At 35.3% G+C, this 16,698-nt stretch overlaps 1 protein-coding gene and 1 pseudogene across 1 annotated transcript; both read right to left on the bottom strand.

The window, feature by feature from the left end:
* Positions 1-554: 554 nt before the first annotated feature.
* On the bottom strand, positions 555-660 carry LOC137833775 (small nucleolar RNA R71; annotated as a pseudogene).
* A 13,848-nt stretch (positions 661-14,508) lies between these two features.
* Positions 14,509-16,127, bottom strand: LOC137833390 (uncharacterized). The gene is made up of 3 exons (XM_068641742.2): positions 15,925-16,127; positions 15,103-15,442; positions 14,509-15,051 (listed from the first exon to the last, which is right to left on the bottom strand). Exons 1-3 carry the CDS (start codon positions 16,125-16,127, stop codon positions 14,509-14,511), a joined length of 1,086 nt encoding a protein of 361 aa, XP_068497843.2.
* Between the last annotated feature and the right edge of the window lie 571 nt (positions 16,128-16,698).

Here is a 16,698-nt window from a genome sequence, read left to right as displayed (position 1 = left end):
ATTGACAGGACAGGTTCCTGAAGATCAATTGGAATTTGATCCAGAAATTGAGAAGACAACTACAAAAAATCAGAGCAAGAAGAAAGAAGAAAAGAAGAAGCAAGGAAAAACAAAAGGAGAATCTTCCAACACTCTCAACTCACCCAATCGAACAGAGTTCCAAATGGTTGAAAATAGACAAAATCCACCTAGAAGGACATTGGAAGACTATGCTATGCAACAAGGACCGAGGCATTTCTCCAGCATAGCCATACCTCCTGCCACCAAATCATTAGAAATGAAGCCAGCTTTTCTTAGCTTAATCAGCACTCATCAATTCACTGGAATGGATCATGAAGACCCTTATACTCATCTATCCACATTCTATGAGTTGGTTGGGACTATGGGCTTCGAGGAAAATGATATTGAATCTGTTTATCTGCGTCTATTTCCTTTCTCACTTGCAGGCAAAGCAAAAGACTGGTTAAAGTCGCATCCAAACTAGAGTCTAAGTAGCTGGAATGATGTAGAAGAGAAATTCCTACACAGATTCTTCCCACTCTCTCGATATATCAAGGCTAAGTCTGATATCTCCACATTTAGGCAAGGGCCAGAAGAACCTTTTTGTGAAGTTTAGGAACGCTTTAAAGTGATGTTAAGGAGATGTCCTAATCATGGCTTTGAGGATATTGATTAGTTGAACATATTCCACAATGGTTTGAGGCCTGATACTAAAATGATCTTGTGGCAAACTTTAGCTTAAGCTAAAACGAGCTAGCTTGAGCTAGAGTAAATTTGTTGCTCTCTGCCAAATTTTAGATCTAGCCTAAGCTAGTGGGTTTTCTTAAAAAAAAAAAAAAAAAAAACTGCAGCATTTTATAAAAATCACATTTTGAAAACCCTACACCCTAATACAGTTTCAGAAGCGCCCTATGTTCTAAAAAAAAATCCCAAAGCTTCCATCTACACAACCATTTTCAAACAAACATTTCATCTACATTGTCATTATCAAGGTAAGTAATTACTCATCTCCATAATCATTCTCATTGCCATTTCCATTCAACCAAGTCCATTCATGCGTGTTTCTATTTCCATTTCACAGTTTCGCTTTTAAATTGAAAGATTCAATCTTTTTGAAATTTCAATGTCTTAATGTTGAATAGGATTGTGGAATGTGATAATCAAAGTTAAGTATGGTTTCCATGGATTAAATACCAAAACAAAAATTACTCATTCAATGTCATTCTACATCATGCATACCAAGTATTTGTTAAAATGTCAATCAAATATAACACTTTGGTTTGAGAAATGTTTATTCTTACATGTGAAGAAATATGAGTCGCACCAAATCCACAACTGGTATTAAATAATCTGTGGTTGACACCCATTGAATTTCATGATTATCTATCTTGGCCTGGGGACATGCACAATTTTTCAGGGGAGGCAGGAGCATATGGAGTTGGGACTAGAGTTGAAGATACACCAGAAATGGTAGCTGAACCAACTGGAGCAACAACAAATGATGAACATTCAAGTTCAGAATGATGATGTTGGCACAGAGCGGAACAAAATCACAAGAGGAGATTGATACTTATCATGCACAATGAACAAAAAACTGGTTTTATCTTTTTGTTTAACTTTACTTTCAGTTTAATTTAGTAAGTTGACTTTAACAGTTTAGTTTAATATTTCTTACTTTAGATTTTGTTGATGGCAAGCTTAAGTTAGTATAGTGGTTGATGTTTGCATATTTTGTGAAATCTTGTATATAGATGATGGTATAATTTTTTGGAAAAAGAAATCAAACCATAGTTCTAAATTAGAACAACCAAATGGATTGATCAGGGACTTAATTTGAAAAAGAATTTGTGGTTGGAGCCATCACTCAAATTGAGAAAGGATAGTAATGTGTAAAAGTTGGAACAAGGTAAATAGTTGAAAGCAATGTTTGAGAACAAATGAGGAATTGAAATTAGCCAACCAAGTGAGAGTGTGAAACCTTTAAACAGTTTGAGAGACTTTCACTAGTGAAGAGTTAATTGAGGTTGCCTAATTTTCTAGTCAATTGCATCACAAAACCAAACATGGAGATGATTGAGGCATGTTTAATAGACTTGGAGGTGAGAAAACTCAGGGCCAAATAGCTAACCTTTGCAATATATGATGAAATGTGCAAAAAAATAACCCTTTTTGAGCTGAAATCTGTTTTATTGCACCCTAGCTTCTGATATACATATATTGTCCTACCTTGTGGTATGTTAACAAAAGGAGAGCATAAGTGCAATTCAAATTTCTATAATTAAAAGAATTGGGTTTGGTGTGGCTGTTGGAATTTTGAGAATGAAAGAAAAACAAAAAGAAAAAAAAGAGAAGAAAAAGAAAAAAAGGGGAATGACAAAATTATCCAAATTCTCATTCTCTTTTCTAAAAAAAAAGAAAAAGAAAAAGAAAAGCAAAGTGGATTACAAAAATAGAAAAAGAAGCAATATGGATGAATCTTATGGAAGGGATCATGGATAACACAATTAGAAATTGAATTGCAAATATGCTAATCTTTTGTTAAGTGTGCATTTTGTTATCCTGGAAAAACCAAATTTTCTTTGTAACCCAGCCTCATTACAACCTGAAAAAGACCTCAATATCTATGTTTGTAAAAGTGTTTGTAATCAACTAGAAATGAAGGGCAACCTTAAATTAGCTTGGAAATCAGTGAAAAGAGAGGGAAAACACTCACCAGTGAGAAATGAAGAGAGAAATTCCTTAGTTTGATTCTCAGTGAAGAGTAACAATTGTTTACCTTGGAAATTGAATAGATTCTTATCCTATCTTGGTTTGAATTGATAGGAAACACCATAACTTTTTATCGAATTATCTTGTGCTCTTTCCATGAAGTTGTTCTGATATTAAACTATAGATTTGATTTCTAAGGATTTTGGGGAGGAATGAACTCTTATATTTTTTGGGATTCAATTACTTTGTTTGAGGACAAGCAAGATTCTAGGTTGGGGGGAATTTGATAAGTGCCAATGTGTAGTTTTTATGATTGAGAAAATTGAACACTTTGGACCTTAATTGTTGCTTAATGTAAGAAAATTACCCTAATCTGCGAATTATTGAATCTGATTATATATTTTGAACCAAGAAACAAATGAAGAAATTTAATCTCAATTTTTGTGTAAATTGCAGATGAATATGAAGCATTGAAAGAAATATTCAAGCTGGCATTGAAAGAAAGAAAGTAAAAACTTAATTGCATCACAAGAAAATTTAGCTCAAGCTAAAACTGTCCAGAGTTGATTAAAGGTGCAATACAATTCTAGCCCAGGCTAGAATTGCTAGCTCAAGCTAAAACTGTCCAGAGTTGATTAAAGGTGCAGTACTGATCTAGCTCAGGCTAGAATCGCTAGCTCAAGCTAAAAATGCACTGAAAGATCTAGCTTAAGCTAAAACGGGCTAGCTTGAGCTAAAGTTGATTATATAAATTCTGAAACATAACTCAAAACCAGCGGTGGAAAAAGATTGGGTTTTTATAGAGAGAGACTAGTGAGAGAAAGATAAGAAACCTCTGTTCTTAGGAGAAGAACTTGCTCAGATCAGCCCTTCTTATGCAATCCAGATCAAGAATGAAGATTGGAGGAGTTGTCATGAGTGGCTAAGTTCTTTCTAACTTGGGATTGAATATAATTTACCTTGATCAAATGTATTCTTGGTAATATATATATATAAAATTCTCTTTTCTACTTGTTCTTGGTATTTTTGTTTTATGCTTATTGCTTGATTATGTCTGATCAATAGATTCTTGATTTTGATCCTTAAATTTAACTGGAAAGTACCTTTAAGGATTTGAAATAAACGAAAATACTTGATAACTTGTAATGCTAGGAATAGATTCCAGGTTATTGATTGCATTATAATTTTGTTCCTAAAGCTGGATGATTTGTTAATATCTGAGGAATTAGTGTTTGATAAATTATCTTATGAATTTTATCTGTGAAGAATCAAGATGAATGACTTTAAATTAAGCATCAAGAATAAGTAGTTTTGAGTATTATATATTATATTATTCCAAAATGCAAATGATTGAGATAGACGCAATTCAATCCCAAGTATCTTTCTCTATATTTGATAAGTTGGTTTTGTTACGTCCTGAATCAAACCCTAACTCTCCGAGTTATTTGTGAAATCTTTAATTTGGTTATGAACAAAGTCTCAAAATTATTTTCTATACTCAATGAGTTTTATAACAGAACATCTTAATTAGAATTGTTCTTTGTGGGTTCGACATTCGTACTTTAAAGAGTACTATATTACAGTTGATTCGGTACACTTGTCGAGAAATATCAACAAGGATGTGCTTGAAGAAAAAATCTATGTCTAGAGCTTAACCAGATACGGATATAATATTTTCCTCCACAGAAAAAGCCAAATGAAAGTGATGGAGGACCGTCTCAGCCACCAAAACATTCAAGCTAAGGAGAGAGAAAATAATGATTAAGAAGATATTTTCTAATGATTTCTCCTTCTTTAGCCTTATAAAAATTGTAAAGAGTAGTTAGAATTTTATTCCAATCTTCGTATTTCTGAGTCTTAGAAGAAATAGGATTTTGGACTTTGTATTCTTGACCAATTAATTCTAGAACTTTGGGTCTTAAAAGGCCAATAGGAAACACCCACATCACATCCTACATGACACCAACCAAGCAACCAAGTAGGTGCCCCTCCTTTTCTTTCCTTTCTTCAAAGGTGACCATTCAAGTTCTTCCAAGACACAACCTTTTCCATGCCTCTTCCTCTCCTTATGCCACTTGTCTTCATGCTAATGGAAAGTTCCTTCAAGACATGGATTGCCACATGGCAATCCACCAATGGAGAGGATTTATAGACGCCACATGGCACTCCATGAATGAAAAGTTTTTAGGAGTTCCAATGGTCATCTTTAGGAAACTTGTACTATAAAATGTTCTAATCTCTAGTCGATATGAGATCTCCAACACACCGCCTCACGTCGAGGCTACCAATTCGTGCGTGAGACTATATATTATGGGTTGTCTGATAACGACTTGATTGCGGGTGTTCTGATAAGCCCGACAAACAATCACTAGGATAGACTCGAAATGGCTCTGATATCATATTAAGAAGTGGATTTTAAGCCTAACTCAACCTCATAAAACTGACTTATAAGGTGAGGTTTGCACCCACTTATATACTATGAAATGTTTTAATCTTTAGTCCATGTGGAATCTCCAACAATAATTAAACTTAGCATCGCCATTGGGGACACTACATGAGAAAGCAAATGTGATTAAATTGTCATCATTGGGGACACTGTTGATATTTTTCTTGGCAAGTGTACCGAATCAACAGTAATATAGTACTCTTTAAAGTATGAATGTCGAACCCACATGGAACAATTCTAATTAAGATATTCTGTTATAAAACTCATTAAGTATAGAAAATAATTTAGAGAATTTTTTCATAAACAAATTAAAGATTTCACAAGTAACTCAAAGATTTAGGGTTTGATTCAACCAAAAACAAAACTAACTTATCAAATATAGAGAAAGATACTTGGGATTCAATTGCGTCTATCTCAATCATCTGTATTTTTGAATAATACAATATATAATACTCAAAGCTACTTATTCTTGATGCTTAATTTAAAGTCATTCACCTTGATTCCTCACAGATGAAATTCATAAGATAATTTCTCAAATACTGATTCCTCAGATATCTAACAAATCATCCAGCTTTATGAATAGAATTATGATACAATTAATAACTTGGAATCTATTCCTAGCATTACAAGTTATTAAGTATTTTCGTCTATTTCAGATCCTTAAAGGTACTTTCCAGTTAAATTTAAGGATCAAAATCAAGACTCCATTGATAAGATAGAATCAAGCAATAAGCATGAAACAAAAATATCAAGAACAAGTAGAAAATAAAATATTATATATATATCACCAATAATGCATTTGAACAGAGTGGATTACATTCAATCCCAAGTTAGAAAGCACTTAACCACTCATGACAACTCCTCCAATCTTCATTCTTGATTTGGATTGCATAAGAAGGGCTGATCTGAGCAAGTTATTCTCCTAAGAACAGAGGTTTCTTCTTCTTCTCTCACTAATCTCTCTCTATAAAAATCCAATCTTTTTCCACCGCTTTCTTTTGAGTTGTGTTTCAAAATTTATATAATGAACTTTAGCTCAAGTTAGCCAATTTAGCTTAAGCTAGATCTTTCGGTGCATTTTTAGCTTGAGCTAGCGATTCTAGCTTGGGCTAGATCAGTACTACACCTTTAATCAACTCTGGACATATTTAGCTTGAGCTAAATCTTCTAGCTTGAGCTAAATCCTCTTGTGATCCAATTAAGTTTTTTCTTTCTTTCTTTCAATCCCAGCTTGAATACATTCTTTCAATGCTTCTTATTCATCTGCCATTTACACAAAAATTGAGATTAAATTTCTTCATTTGTTTCTTGGTTCAAAATATATAATCAGATTCAATAATTCTTAGATTATGGTAATTTTCTTACATTAAGCAACAATTAAGTTCCAAAGTGTTCAATTTTATCAATCATAAAAACTACACATTGGCACGTATTAGACACTACTTGCGAAATAAATATGAGTAAAATGCACTTAAAGAGAGCGAAATGACCACAAAGACAAAAACGAAAAATGAAATCAAGGAGAGCGAAATGACCACGAAGAAGACGTAGGGTTTTTGGGATGAATTTCGAGATTATGAGTTTTAAAGTGTGAGACAGAAATGAGAAATTGAAATTGTGAGAAAATTAAAATGTGAGACAAAAATGTTTTATTTTTTTTTTCTCATTAAATAATTTAGTGTGGGCTAAGGTGACAATAAATGTCCATGTCACCTTAGTGTCGCCTAGACCGCCTAGACCTACGCTAAATGTAATAAAATATTAATCTACATTCACTTTGTATCTCCATTATCGACGCATTATCATTCTGCAACTTTTTTTTTATTGCATCTACTTTGTGTCTCCATTCTAGACGTTAACTTATTATTATTATTTTAATAATTTTTAACTTGTATTCACTTTGTGTCTCCATTTTAGACTCAATATTATTCTGTCACTTTATTTTATTTTGTTTTCATCTATATTGTGTCCCCATTCTAAATACTAACTTATTATCATTTTAATAATTTTTAGTGTGAGTTAAAGGTCTCCATTGTGGACACAATATAACATTTATTTTTATGTTCAACTTGAGTAGAATTCACCCATACTAGTGACTTCTTTTTTATAGTCCTCCTTTTTTTTGTTGGCAACTCAAATGAAAACATAGTGAGTTTATATACAAACGGAATTGTTTATGTTAGTTTATAATAATGCAAAATCAAATATCGTGCATGAAACGAATTCACACTCCATTGAAATAATGACTTAATTAATAACTTGAGAGAAAATTAAATAATATTTGAAAATTAAAAAAACATTTAAGGAACAAGAAAGTGATCATGATAATGGTTTATTAATAAATTTAAAATTTAATTAATTAATTCATGATAATAAATAATGAATGTTTTTCAAATTAAATAATTAAAAGTGTAAGTGTATGGTGGTTTTCTATTAATTAACCGATTCTATTTGGTGGGTGTGGTGTGGCCAATGAATATAAAAGTGGTTTTGTTTTGTTGAATTGAGTCACTTTTGGTTTGCTATTATTCTAAATCAATTGTAATGGCAAATGATGAGATGTTTGTTTTAGAAGGTGAGACGAACAAGGCGTTAAGTCTCACGAACAAGACTTTTTATTCTAATAAAGAAATCTTCCTTTCTGAACTTATCAACAATGCTTCTGACGTAAGTAGTTCTTTAATTCGATTTTACATTTATACATTTCTTTTCTGTAACTTTTATCGATCATTGTATGTATACACAGGCTTTGGATAGAATTCAATTTGAGAGGATTAGGGATAAGAACATTGTAGATGATGAGTTGATCATAAGATTGGTCCCTCACAAGGGTAACAAAACACTTTCTATCATCGACACGGGTATTGGCATGACCAAAACAGGTAGGAAGGTGTTCATGTTTAATATGTATTTGTATTTGTTAATTTATTGTAAGTGTTTATTTTAGATTTGGCATATAACTTGGGAGTTGGCTTCTATTCTGCTTATTTAATTGCTGATAAGATTATCATCACCACTAAGCACAATGACCATGATGAATATATCTGGGAATCTCAAAAGGATGCCTCATTCATGGTTACCAAGGACATAAATGCCCAACAATCCTCAAGAGGAACCAATATCACCCTCTTCCTCAAGGACAACCAGGTTCACAAATTTACCTATTCACAAATTTTTTCTGTTATTGCTTTTGTTCACTGATTTTATTTAACAGTTGGAGTACTTGGAAGAGAACACCATCATGAATCTGGTTATCAAAAACTGCCAACACATCTCCCACCCCATTTACCTGTGGACTAAGAACACCAAAGACCATTGGCTACTCATTAATATGTGGTCGCATAACAAAGAGAGGGACAACAAATTCGTAGCTCAAAAGCTTATGAATCACTTGCCAAATGATCTTGTATTATCTGTTATGTCTAACCTTCCTTTCAAATCTCTCAAAAGATTTGGATGCCTACAAAGATCATGGACCATCTTATTTGAAAACTCTGATTTTATGAACCTTTTTCGTAATAACTTCATACGTAATCAGCATTCCTACTATGATGATACATCTCTCCTTTTATTTATCAATCTACCTTACCAAAATACTCGTAAATCCAACTTATTTTCAGTTTCTGGAGAGAGGTTTCAAAATATGGAAAAATTAGAGTGTCCAGAAGTTGAAGATGTTTACCCTTGTGGATTTCGTATTTTGGGTTCTTGTAGTGTGAATGGAACTCTTTGCCTATACATACCATATGGAAGATTTGTGTATCTGTGGAACCCAGATACGAACCAACTCAATGTGATTCCTCCTAGTCCAGTTCAGTCTTTTCCAGATAGTGTCGATCTTCTCATTATATTTCACGGATTTGGCTATGATTGTGTTAGAGATGATTATAAGGTGATTAGGAGAGTGTGTTTCTTTTATAATGACCTTGCAGAGATGGACTATTTTGATGATGGTCCTTTATGCATAGAAGACATATGGGAGATGTATAGCCTAAGATATAACTCTTGGAAGAAAGTTCAAGTTGATTTTGAGGTGCCTTTATTGAGCCAAGAAGTTGGTGAAAACTTCTTCTTCGAGGGAATGTGTCACTGGTTGGGTTATGGAGACGGTCCTGATGCACATTTGGTATCATTTGATTTGAGCAATGAGGTGTTCATTACAACCTTTGCACCTTTAGACATACCCACAGAAATATATGATAATTTTGATATGAATTTGGTGAAGAGACACTTATTGCTCTTAAATGGATCAATCGCTTTGATGTCCAATTATGCATGCACAAGCACCTTTTACATATCAATTTTGGTTGAACTGGGTAAGAAAGAAACATGGAATAAACTCTTTGTTTTTGGACCCATACCAGACATTGCTTTCTCTATCGGAGCAAGGAATTTAGGCAATATACTCTTCCAAACATATGATTCTGATTTAGCCTGGTTTGATTTAACTACCCACAAAATTCAAAAGCTTGGTGTCCAAATAGATGGTGGGTTATGCCAATTAGTAGTTTATAAGAAAAATCTTCTTACATAGTTAATTATTTTTCTTCTTCAGTGGTTAATGATGGGTTATCATAATTTTCTCTTGTATGATGTTGTTAATTTCTCATTATAAAGCATATAGATAAATCATTAAATAGAAATTAATTTTTAAAAAAAGTAATTAATTATTATTTAATTAAACTATAGATTGTTTTATAAATTAAAAAAAATTATTGATAATTAAAATATTTTTTATTATTCATAAAAATTTATAAAATAGTTTTTTAAATTCATGTCTAACCATTAGCTACCAAAATTTTAGCTACTTACTATTTTATATTTTAAATTAGTCTTTTAGAGACTAATTTAGAATCTAAAATATTAGTAACTAAAATTTTGATAGATAGTTTAGATGTCAATTTAGAAATTATTTTATAAATTTTTATTAATAATAGAAATCATTTTAAATACCAATAATTTTTTTAGTTTCTACAATAATATCTAATTTATTTAGTACAGTGATTAATTATTTTTTATTTCTAAATTTGGTTAGTATTTAATAATTTTCTCCTGATATATAAATTATGAAATCATTTCATAATGGGAATGTGTACATATAATTTTGTTTTAAAGGTTTAAGCATCCTTATTTATCTTTTTATTCCAAATTTTAAAATGATCTTTTACCTTTAAATGTGTTATGGTTTCAAATAAAAAGGTACTTTTAATAGTTCTATATAGGTGTTAAGACCTATACAATATAAAATAGTCTTTTAACACAATGTTATAATTTTGTACCAGCATAATATACTCTAAACAATCTAATAATAAATTACTAAAAGATAAATGAGTCATAAGCAAATACAATCAACTATTTGTAGATATAAAAAAAGTTATCCATCCTAAAAATGGTTTACTAGGACTAAGTTAATTTAAAAACAGTGCCCAAAGCATAACATTCTATAACTAGAGTAATTACATTTGAATGACCATTTGCAATTACTATATTTATGCAATATATGGAAATATTATGTTATTTTGTATTGTTCTTTATTTATATTTTAATATTGATTACGAGGAAAAAAGGAAACACAACCTTTCATATCATATGTAGATTCAAGAGAAAATTTTCAAGTTAATTCGAATAATTCTGCATATCAAAATGGATGGAAAACGATATTAACAACAACAACAAGATGAATATAATTTTGTAATCAATGTTTGATCATTAAAACCAACAATGTCATAATTATTCAACAATGTCAAGATGAATATAACTCTTATAGAAGAATTGGATTTGACCTAAATGTTTAAGGTGACCCCTATAAGTTCTTTTATCCTTCTTGTACAATGACCTAAGTGTATACTATTTTCGTGAAAAAGTCATGTTTTATTTAACTCTCCTTCTAAAATCTTCATGTATATTTAATTTAATTGGTATCAATGGTAACCTCTTGGAATTAATTTTTTATAGAACAAAATGCAAAAAAAATCTAAAGGTTTATGAAGAACAAAGGTTAAGCCATCAACCTACATACCTCTTTATTTAAATGGATAAAGTACTAATACTAGAAACAAAGAATGTTAGCATTTTACAAATCCTACCACATCCACATGTTGGATGTCCTGGAGAATGAAAACTATATTTCATGTGACACATATCAAAAGAACTTTCACATGCATGTTTAAACAAAATGAGAGAACAATACATATATAATGGATACACCAAAAATGCTCTTAACCACCGACCATTTAACACCCCATACATATCCCTTGAGTGCATATAAAGCCAAACAAAGAACAACACAACCACAGAAGAGATCTGGTACAAAGAATAGCTCCTTGCCAAGCTAAGGGACCTACACCTCCAGTCAACCAGCATGCAGACCCAATACAAACCAGGGGATAAAACTTACTACTCCTAGTTGTCTAAAGTTGGCTACTGCATTACATTCCAGAGGACCAAAGATTATGTTGAGTGATTTGCCCATTCAAGATCTACCTCAGTACCATTGTCAGCTTCTTTGAATCTTTGCTTAACATGCTTACACACTGCTCCAACACATTTTCAACCATGACTATTGTAGGGACACAACAACCATCTACATGATTCCATTACCTCCCCCTGTCTACAGATCTTCAAGTCTGCACACTAGGTCCTCATTCAAAAGCCATACTGCAGCACCTCACGTTCCGGTTCTTGCAACCCACCAAACAACTTGTTAGAAAACCATAAGTGTGAACCAGCTAAAGCTTATTCTTTGACAGATTGTGGGGAAGCTAAAGGGGGTTGCTTACCATACCCAACACACCACTGGACACCTTCGGCTAGACCTCAACTCCTACAACCAACAACACCAAAGGAGCTCCAAGAGCAGCAAGAGCAAGCCAAGCTGCAACACAAAAACTTCCAAATTGACCCCGCTCCAGAACCAACCTCCTGCTAAGCCCACTAACACCCTTTACCCAGTGTGAAGGTTCACCACCAAAACTACTACACCCACCTTCCTTTCCTCTGTTCCACCACCAATCATAGACCTCCAACCCTTCCAAAGCATCACATATTCTACTTGTAGCTACTGATACATAGCATTGGATTCAAAACCCAATCAGAGAAAAAGTAGTTAAAATTATACCTCTTATACTTTAACCATAACCACGATTTAAGCTGGGCCTTTTGGAACACTTCTTCCTCATCTACAACACCTTGGTTGAACACTACTGCATTCCTATGCTCCCACAAACACCGGACAATGGTAGCCCATTCCCCTTTCCAAATCAGATTTTGTTTATTACTACCCTGGGTCAAGTGGAAGCTTTCAAAGTGGTTCCTAATATCATTATGTTGGACAAAAAGAACTCCAATCCATCTAAGGCACATGGTCCAGACGCAGCAAGAAAATTTACACTCCAGGAAAAGGTGTTGACATGACTCCTCCTTGACCTCGCAAAAAGCACATACAGTAGTGTCCAGCAAAACCCCTTTCCTTCTCAAACAAAGCCTTGTTGGAATTCTGCGCAATAGCACCCTCCAGGCTGTGAACATAACATTTGGGAACGTCTTCGCCTTCCAGAGATACTTGAACGCTTCAATTTGAGGGCCCCTAGTAGTCTTAACTAGGCACTCATACGCAAAACTAACTGTAAAGCACCTGGTAGCTTCACTACTCCACACGAGGGTATCCTTCTCATTCTTCATCACAGTGACCCTGGAGATGAGGTCGCCCAGCTCAGATTCCATCAAGGTTTCCCACTCAAATCTACCTCGCCTCCAACTTAAGGTCCACCTCCACACCGATCCTTCCCACCCTCCTACTTCTTCCACCTTATGGCCTTGGTTTAACGACAGGGAAAACAATCTCGGGAACAAGGTTTTTAGCTTTGAATTTCCTACCCACATGTCCTCCCAAAAACGAATTTTATCTCCACTCCCTATTTTCCAGCCTACTTCATCTTGAAACCACCCTTCTCCTCCTCCCTCCCTACAGATACTCGTCAAATCTCTCCACCACCAAGACTGGTATTTCACAGGCACAAGCCCATTGTCTAGTTTCAGGCCGTACTTCGAGTCCAGCACTTCCTTCCACCTTCCTTTCTCGTTAGAGATATAACGCCATTTCCACTTGGCCATGAGTGCATAATTAAACTTCCGGATGTCTCTGATCCCCAATCCACCTTCCTCTTTTGATTTACACAAATCTTTCCAGCTAATCCCTGATATCGACATCTTCTCCTTTCCCCACCCCTATAGGAACCTCCTTTGGATACTAATAATGCTTTTACAGACCACATCTGGTGCTTTGAAGAGGGACAGGTAGTAGAGCGGCACACCAGATAGAACAGATTTGATTAAACATAATCTTCCTGCCATTGATAGAAATCTCCCTTTCCACATACAGAGTCTTGACTTTAGTTTGTTTAGGACAGGTTCCCAAAACTTTTTCTTCCTCGGATTACCCCCCACTTCTAAGCCTAAGTAGTTGAAGGGCACACTCATCTGGCCACAGTTCAGAGTCTTTGCATAACAATCCAAATTACTTTTCCAGACATTTATGCCTGCTAATTTTGACTTGTGGAAGTTAATCTTCAGCCTTGAGTCTATCTCAAACCCCCTGAGAATAGACTTCAAGGTAACCACGTTGCTGAAGGAATCCTGACATAAGAACAGGGTGTCGTAAAAAACTAGAGAATGCTAAGTTCTACCTCTTTTCTTCCTATTTTTAGCCCAGCTAGGAGGTTTGCCTTCACCGCTTGCCTTACTAGCCCAGCAAGCCCTTCCGCAACCACAAGAAACAGGAATGGAGCTAGGGGGTTGCCCTGCCTTAACTCTCTCGATGGTTTGAATTCCTCTGTAGGACTACCGTTAACGAGTACAGACACCGTTGCACTCTCCAGACATCCTTGGATCCACATAATCCATCTGCTGTCGAACCCCATCCTATTAAGCATATCATAAAGAAACTCCCAACTGAATGAGTCGTAAGCTTTTTCAAAATCCACATTTAAGCACAAACCACTCTTCCCACCCCTCCTTAGATCCTCTACCACCTCATTAGCCATGAGCACATTGTCAAGAATCCCTCTATTCTTGAGAAAAGTCGATTGCCAATCATCAATCACAAAAGTGAGGACTTTCTTTATCCTACCCGCCGACGCTTTCGAGAGGATCTTGTACATAGCACCTACTAGAGAGATAGGTCTATATTGCGCAAGCTTAACAGGATCCCTTCCCTTGGGTACAAGTGCTACAAAAGAGGCGTTGGAACCCTTTGGAATAAACCCATTTTCATGAAAGATGGTCGCCGCTGCTATAATGTCGTCTTTTATAAACTCCCATCTTCCCTTGATAAAGTTCATGTTGAAACCATCTGGTCATGGACTCTTAGAACCATCACATAGCCACACCACATCCCTTATTTCTTCCTCAGAGAAGGCAGTTGTTAAGCTCATATTGTTCTCTAAGGATAAGAACTTAAACTCTACCTTGTCTAGTCTAACTCCAAAGTCCTTCATAGCTTTAAATCTGTTTTCAAAGAGTTTCTTCGCTTCTTGACGCACAGTAGTAGGTTCCTCACACCAGATGCCTCTAACCTCAACTCCCTTAACCTTGTTCCTTAGTCTTCTCCACCTCAAAGACGAGTGAAAGAATTTAGTACAAGAGTCCCCATTCTTGAACCAGTTTGCTCTAACTTTTAGACAAATGAGGGAATCTAACTTCTTTTCAGTTTCCTTCAAACGACCTACCAACTCAAACCTCTTCAGTCTATCATATTCCCTGAGGTCAACAATGCAATCTTGGCAGTCTAGGTCCTCCAATTCCTGCAAAATCCTCTTCTTACTGGTTTGGATGTTGCCGAACACATCCCTATTCCAGACTTTCAGATCACCCTTCAGACACTTCAGCTTCTCCTTGACCTTTGTAAAAGCATTCCCCTACACAGGGTATGATAACCATTTGTCCTTCACCATCTCACGAAACCCCTTCTCCATGAGCCATGCATCTATAGATCGAAAGGGCTTGGGCCCCCAATCCTTATCCACAAAGTTCACCACTATTGCATAGTGGTCTGAGACTTTCCTTAGTTGCACATACTGTTTACACATAGGCCACTTTTCCATCCACTCTTCAGAGACAAGCACTCTGTCTAATCTGCTCCTTGCCGACCCATTAGACTTAAACCAGGTAAAAGTCTTTCCTACTATAGGCAGATCAAAGAGAGAATTGGCATCGATGAAGTTGTTGAACCCATTGATCTCACCTGAATGATTAACCCTATCCCTTATACCTTTCCTTTCATTCCGACTTCTAATGGCATTAAAATCATCACACATACACCAAACCAAGACTTGAGAAGCCGATTTAACTTCAGACAACTCCTACTAAAGGATCTTCTTCTCACTTAAAGTGCAAGCAACGTAAACGTTAACCACTATACAACTGGTATTGGATTTAATGTGGTTACCAAAGACAACAATGAAACCCTTACCCATCACATGACTTACATAGCTAAAAGCCTCTTCGTACCACATAGACAACAAACTTTCACTACCATTGTCTCCTTCATGATGAAGCCAACCCACTTTGTTGTCCCTTCATAGGGAATAACATTTTGCTTCCGTGAACACCTTAGCTTTTGTTTCTTGCAGACAGACAAATTCCACCCCCTCACAAGCTATTACATGTCTCAAATACCTAGCTTTAGTACTTCCCCCCACACCTCTAATATTTAAGTTCACTACTATAATTAAGAACCGTTCTTACTTCCCACCTTAGAGCACAATGCAAACCCTGAATCACGGTCTTCCATACTCCCATATTCTTTTACAACCTCCTCTTCATCCCTTCGACACATAATCCCAACTTGCTTCCCCACTTCCAATAACTTGGATGGTCCCGCTTGGTTTACGAGTTCAGCGAGGCGGTGATTACAATTATAGATGTTCCTATCTGAAATTGAATTTGAAGACAACTCGTCTCTATTGTGAGCCATTATCCCTGCTTGGGAGATTCTTGCACTTAGCCTTCCAAACCGCCTCGGATAGGAGTAGAAGTCCCCCAATTCCGATAGGCCTTTCTTCTTGCAACGACGCGGTGGGGAGCTGGACCTCTCTCTTCCTTTTCTCTTTGCCTAAACACTCAAACCTCTCTCTACCTAAACACTCAAACCCTAACGAAGCCCTCTCACAAAGCCCTACTCATGATTCTTATCCTCACTTCTTTGTGCTTAAGTCAGTTGAATAAGCGGCGATTCTTATCCTCACTCCTTTGTTGCTAGCTGTCTCGCGATTATTATCCAAAATCGCCGCTATCGACGCCTTCACACAAGGATTTCTTCAGGTCTATGCTCGCTATTGTTCTGATCTGCTTGAGTAATGTGGTGGCGCTATTTCATTTCAATCTAACCAAACCTATTTCATGTGGTGGCGCTGGAGGTAGTGGAAGGAGGGAGGATTTCTGCTGCATTTGCATTTAAGCAAGGTAGTATGTTTTGGCTTTAATTGATTTAATTGATTTCAGGCATTTTCATTCAGTTTATTTTGTTTATGCCCCAAAGCATTCTT

This window comes from Phaseolus vulgaris, chromosome 6 (assembly GCF_051622355.1).
Source record: "Phaseolus vulgaris cultivar YP4 chromosome 6, ASM5162235v1, whole genome shotgun sequence".
In the NCBI taxonomy this organism is placed as follows: Eukaryota; Viridiplantae; Streptophyta; class Magnoliopsida; order Fabales; family Fabaceae; genus Phaseolus; species Phaseolus vulgaris.
Note: the sequence above shows the minus strand (reverse complement) of the source record. Positions and strands in the feature narration are given on the sequence as shown.

Coding starts and splice junctions, on each gene's coding strand:
- LOC137833390 (XM_068641742.2), bottom strand. CDS start 16,127: ATGGCTCACAATAGAGACGAGTTGTCTTCAAATTCAATTTCAGATAGG. Junction 15,443..15,924: donor ATGGAAGACCGTGATTCAGG/GTTTGCATTGTG, acceptor TAATGCCATTAG/AAGTCGGAATGAAAGGAAAG. Junction 15,052..15,102: donor AGAAGGGGTTTCGTGAGATG/GTGAAGGACAAA, acceptor GCTTTTACAAAG/GTCAAGGAGAAGCTGAAGTG.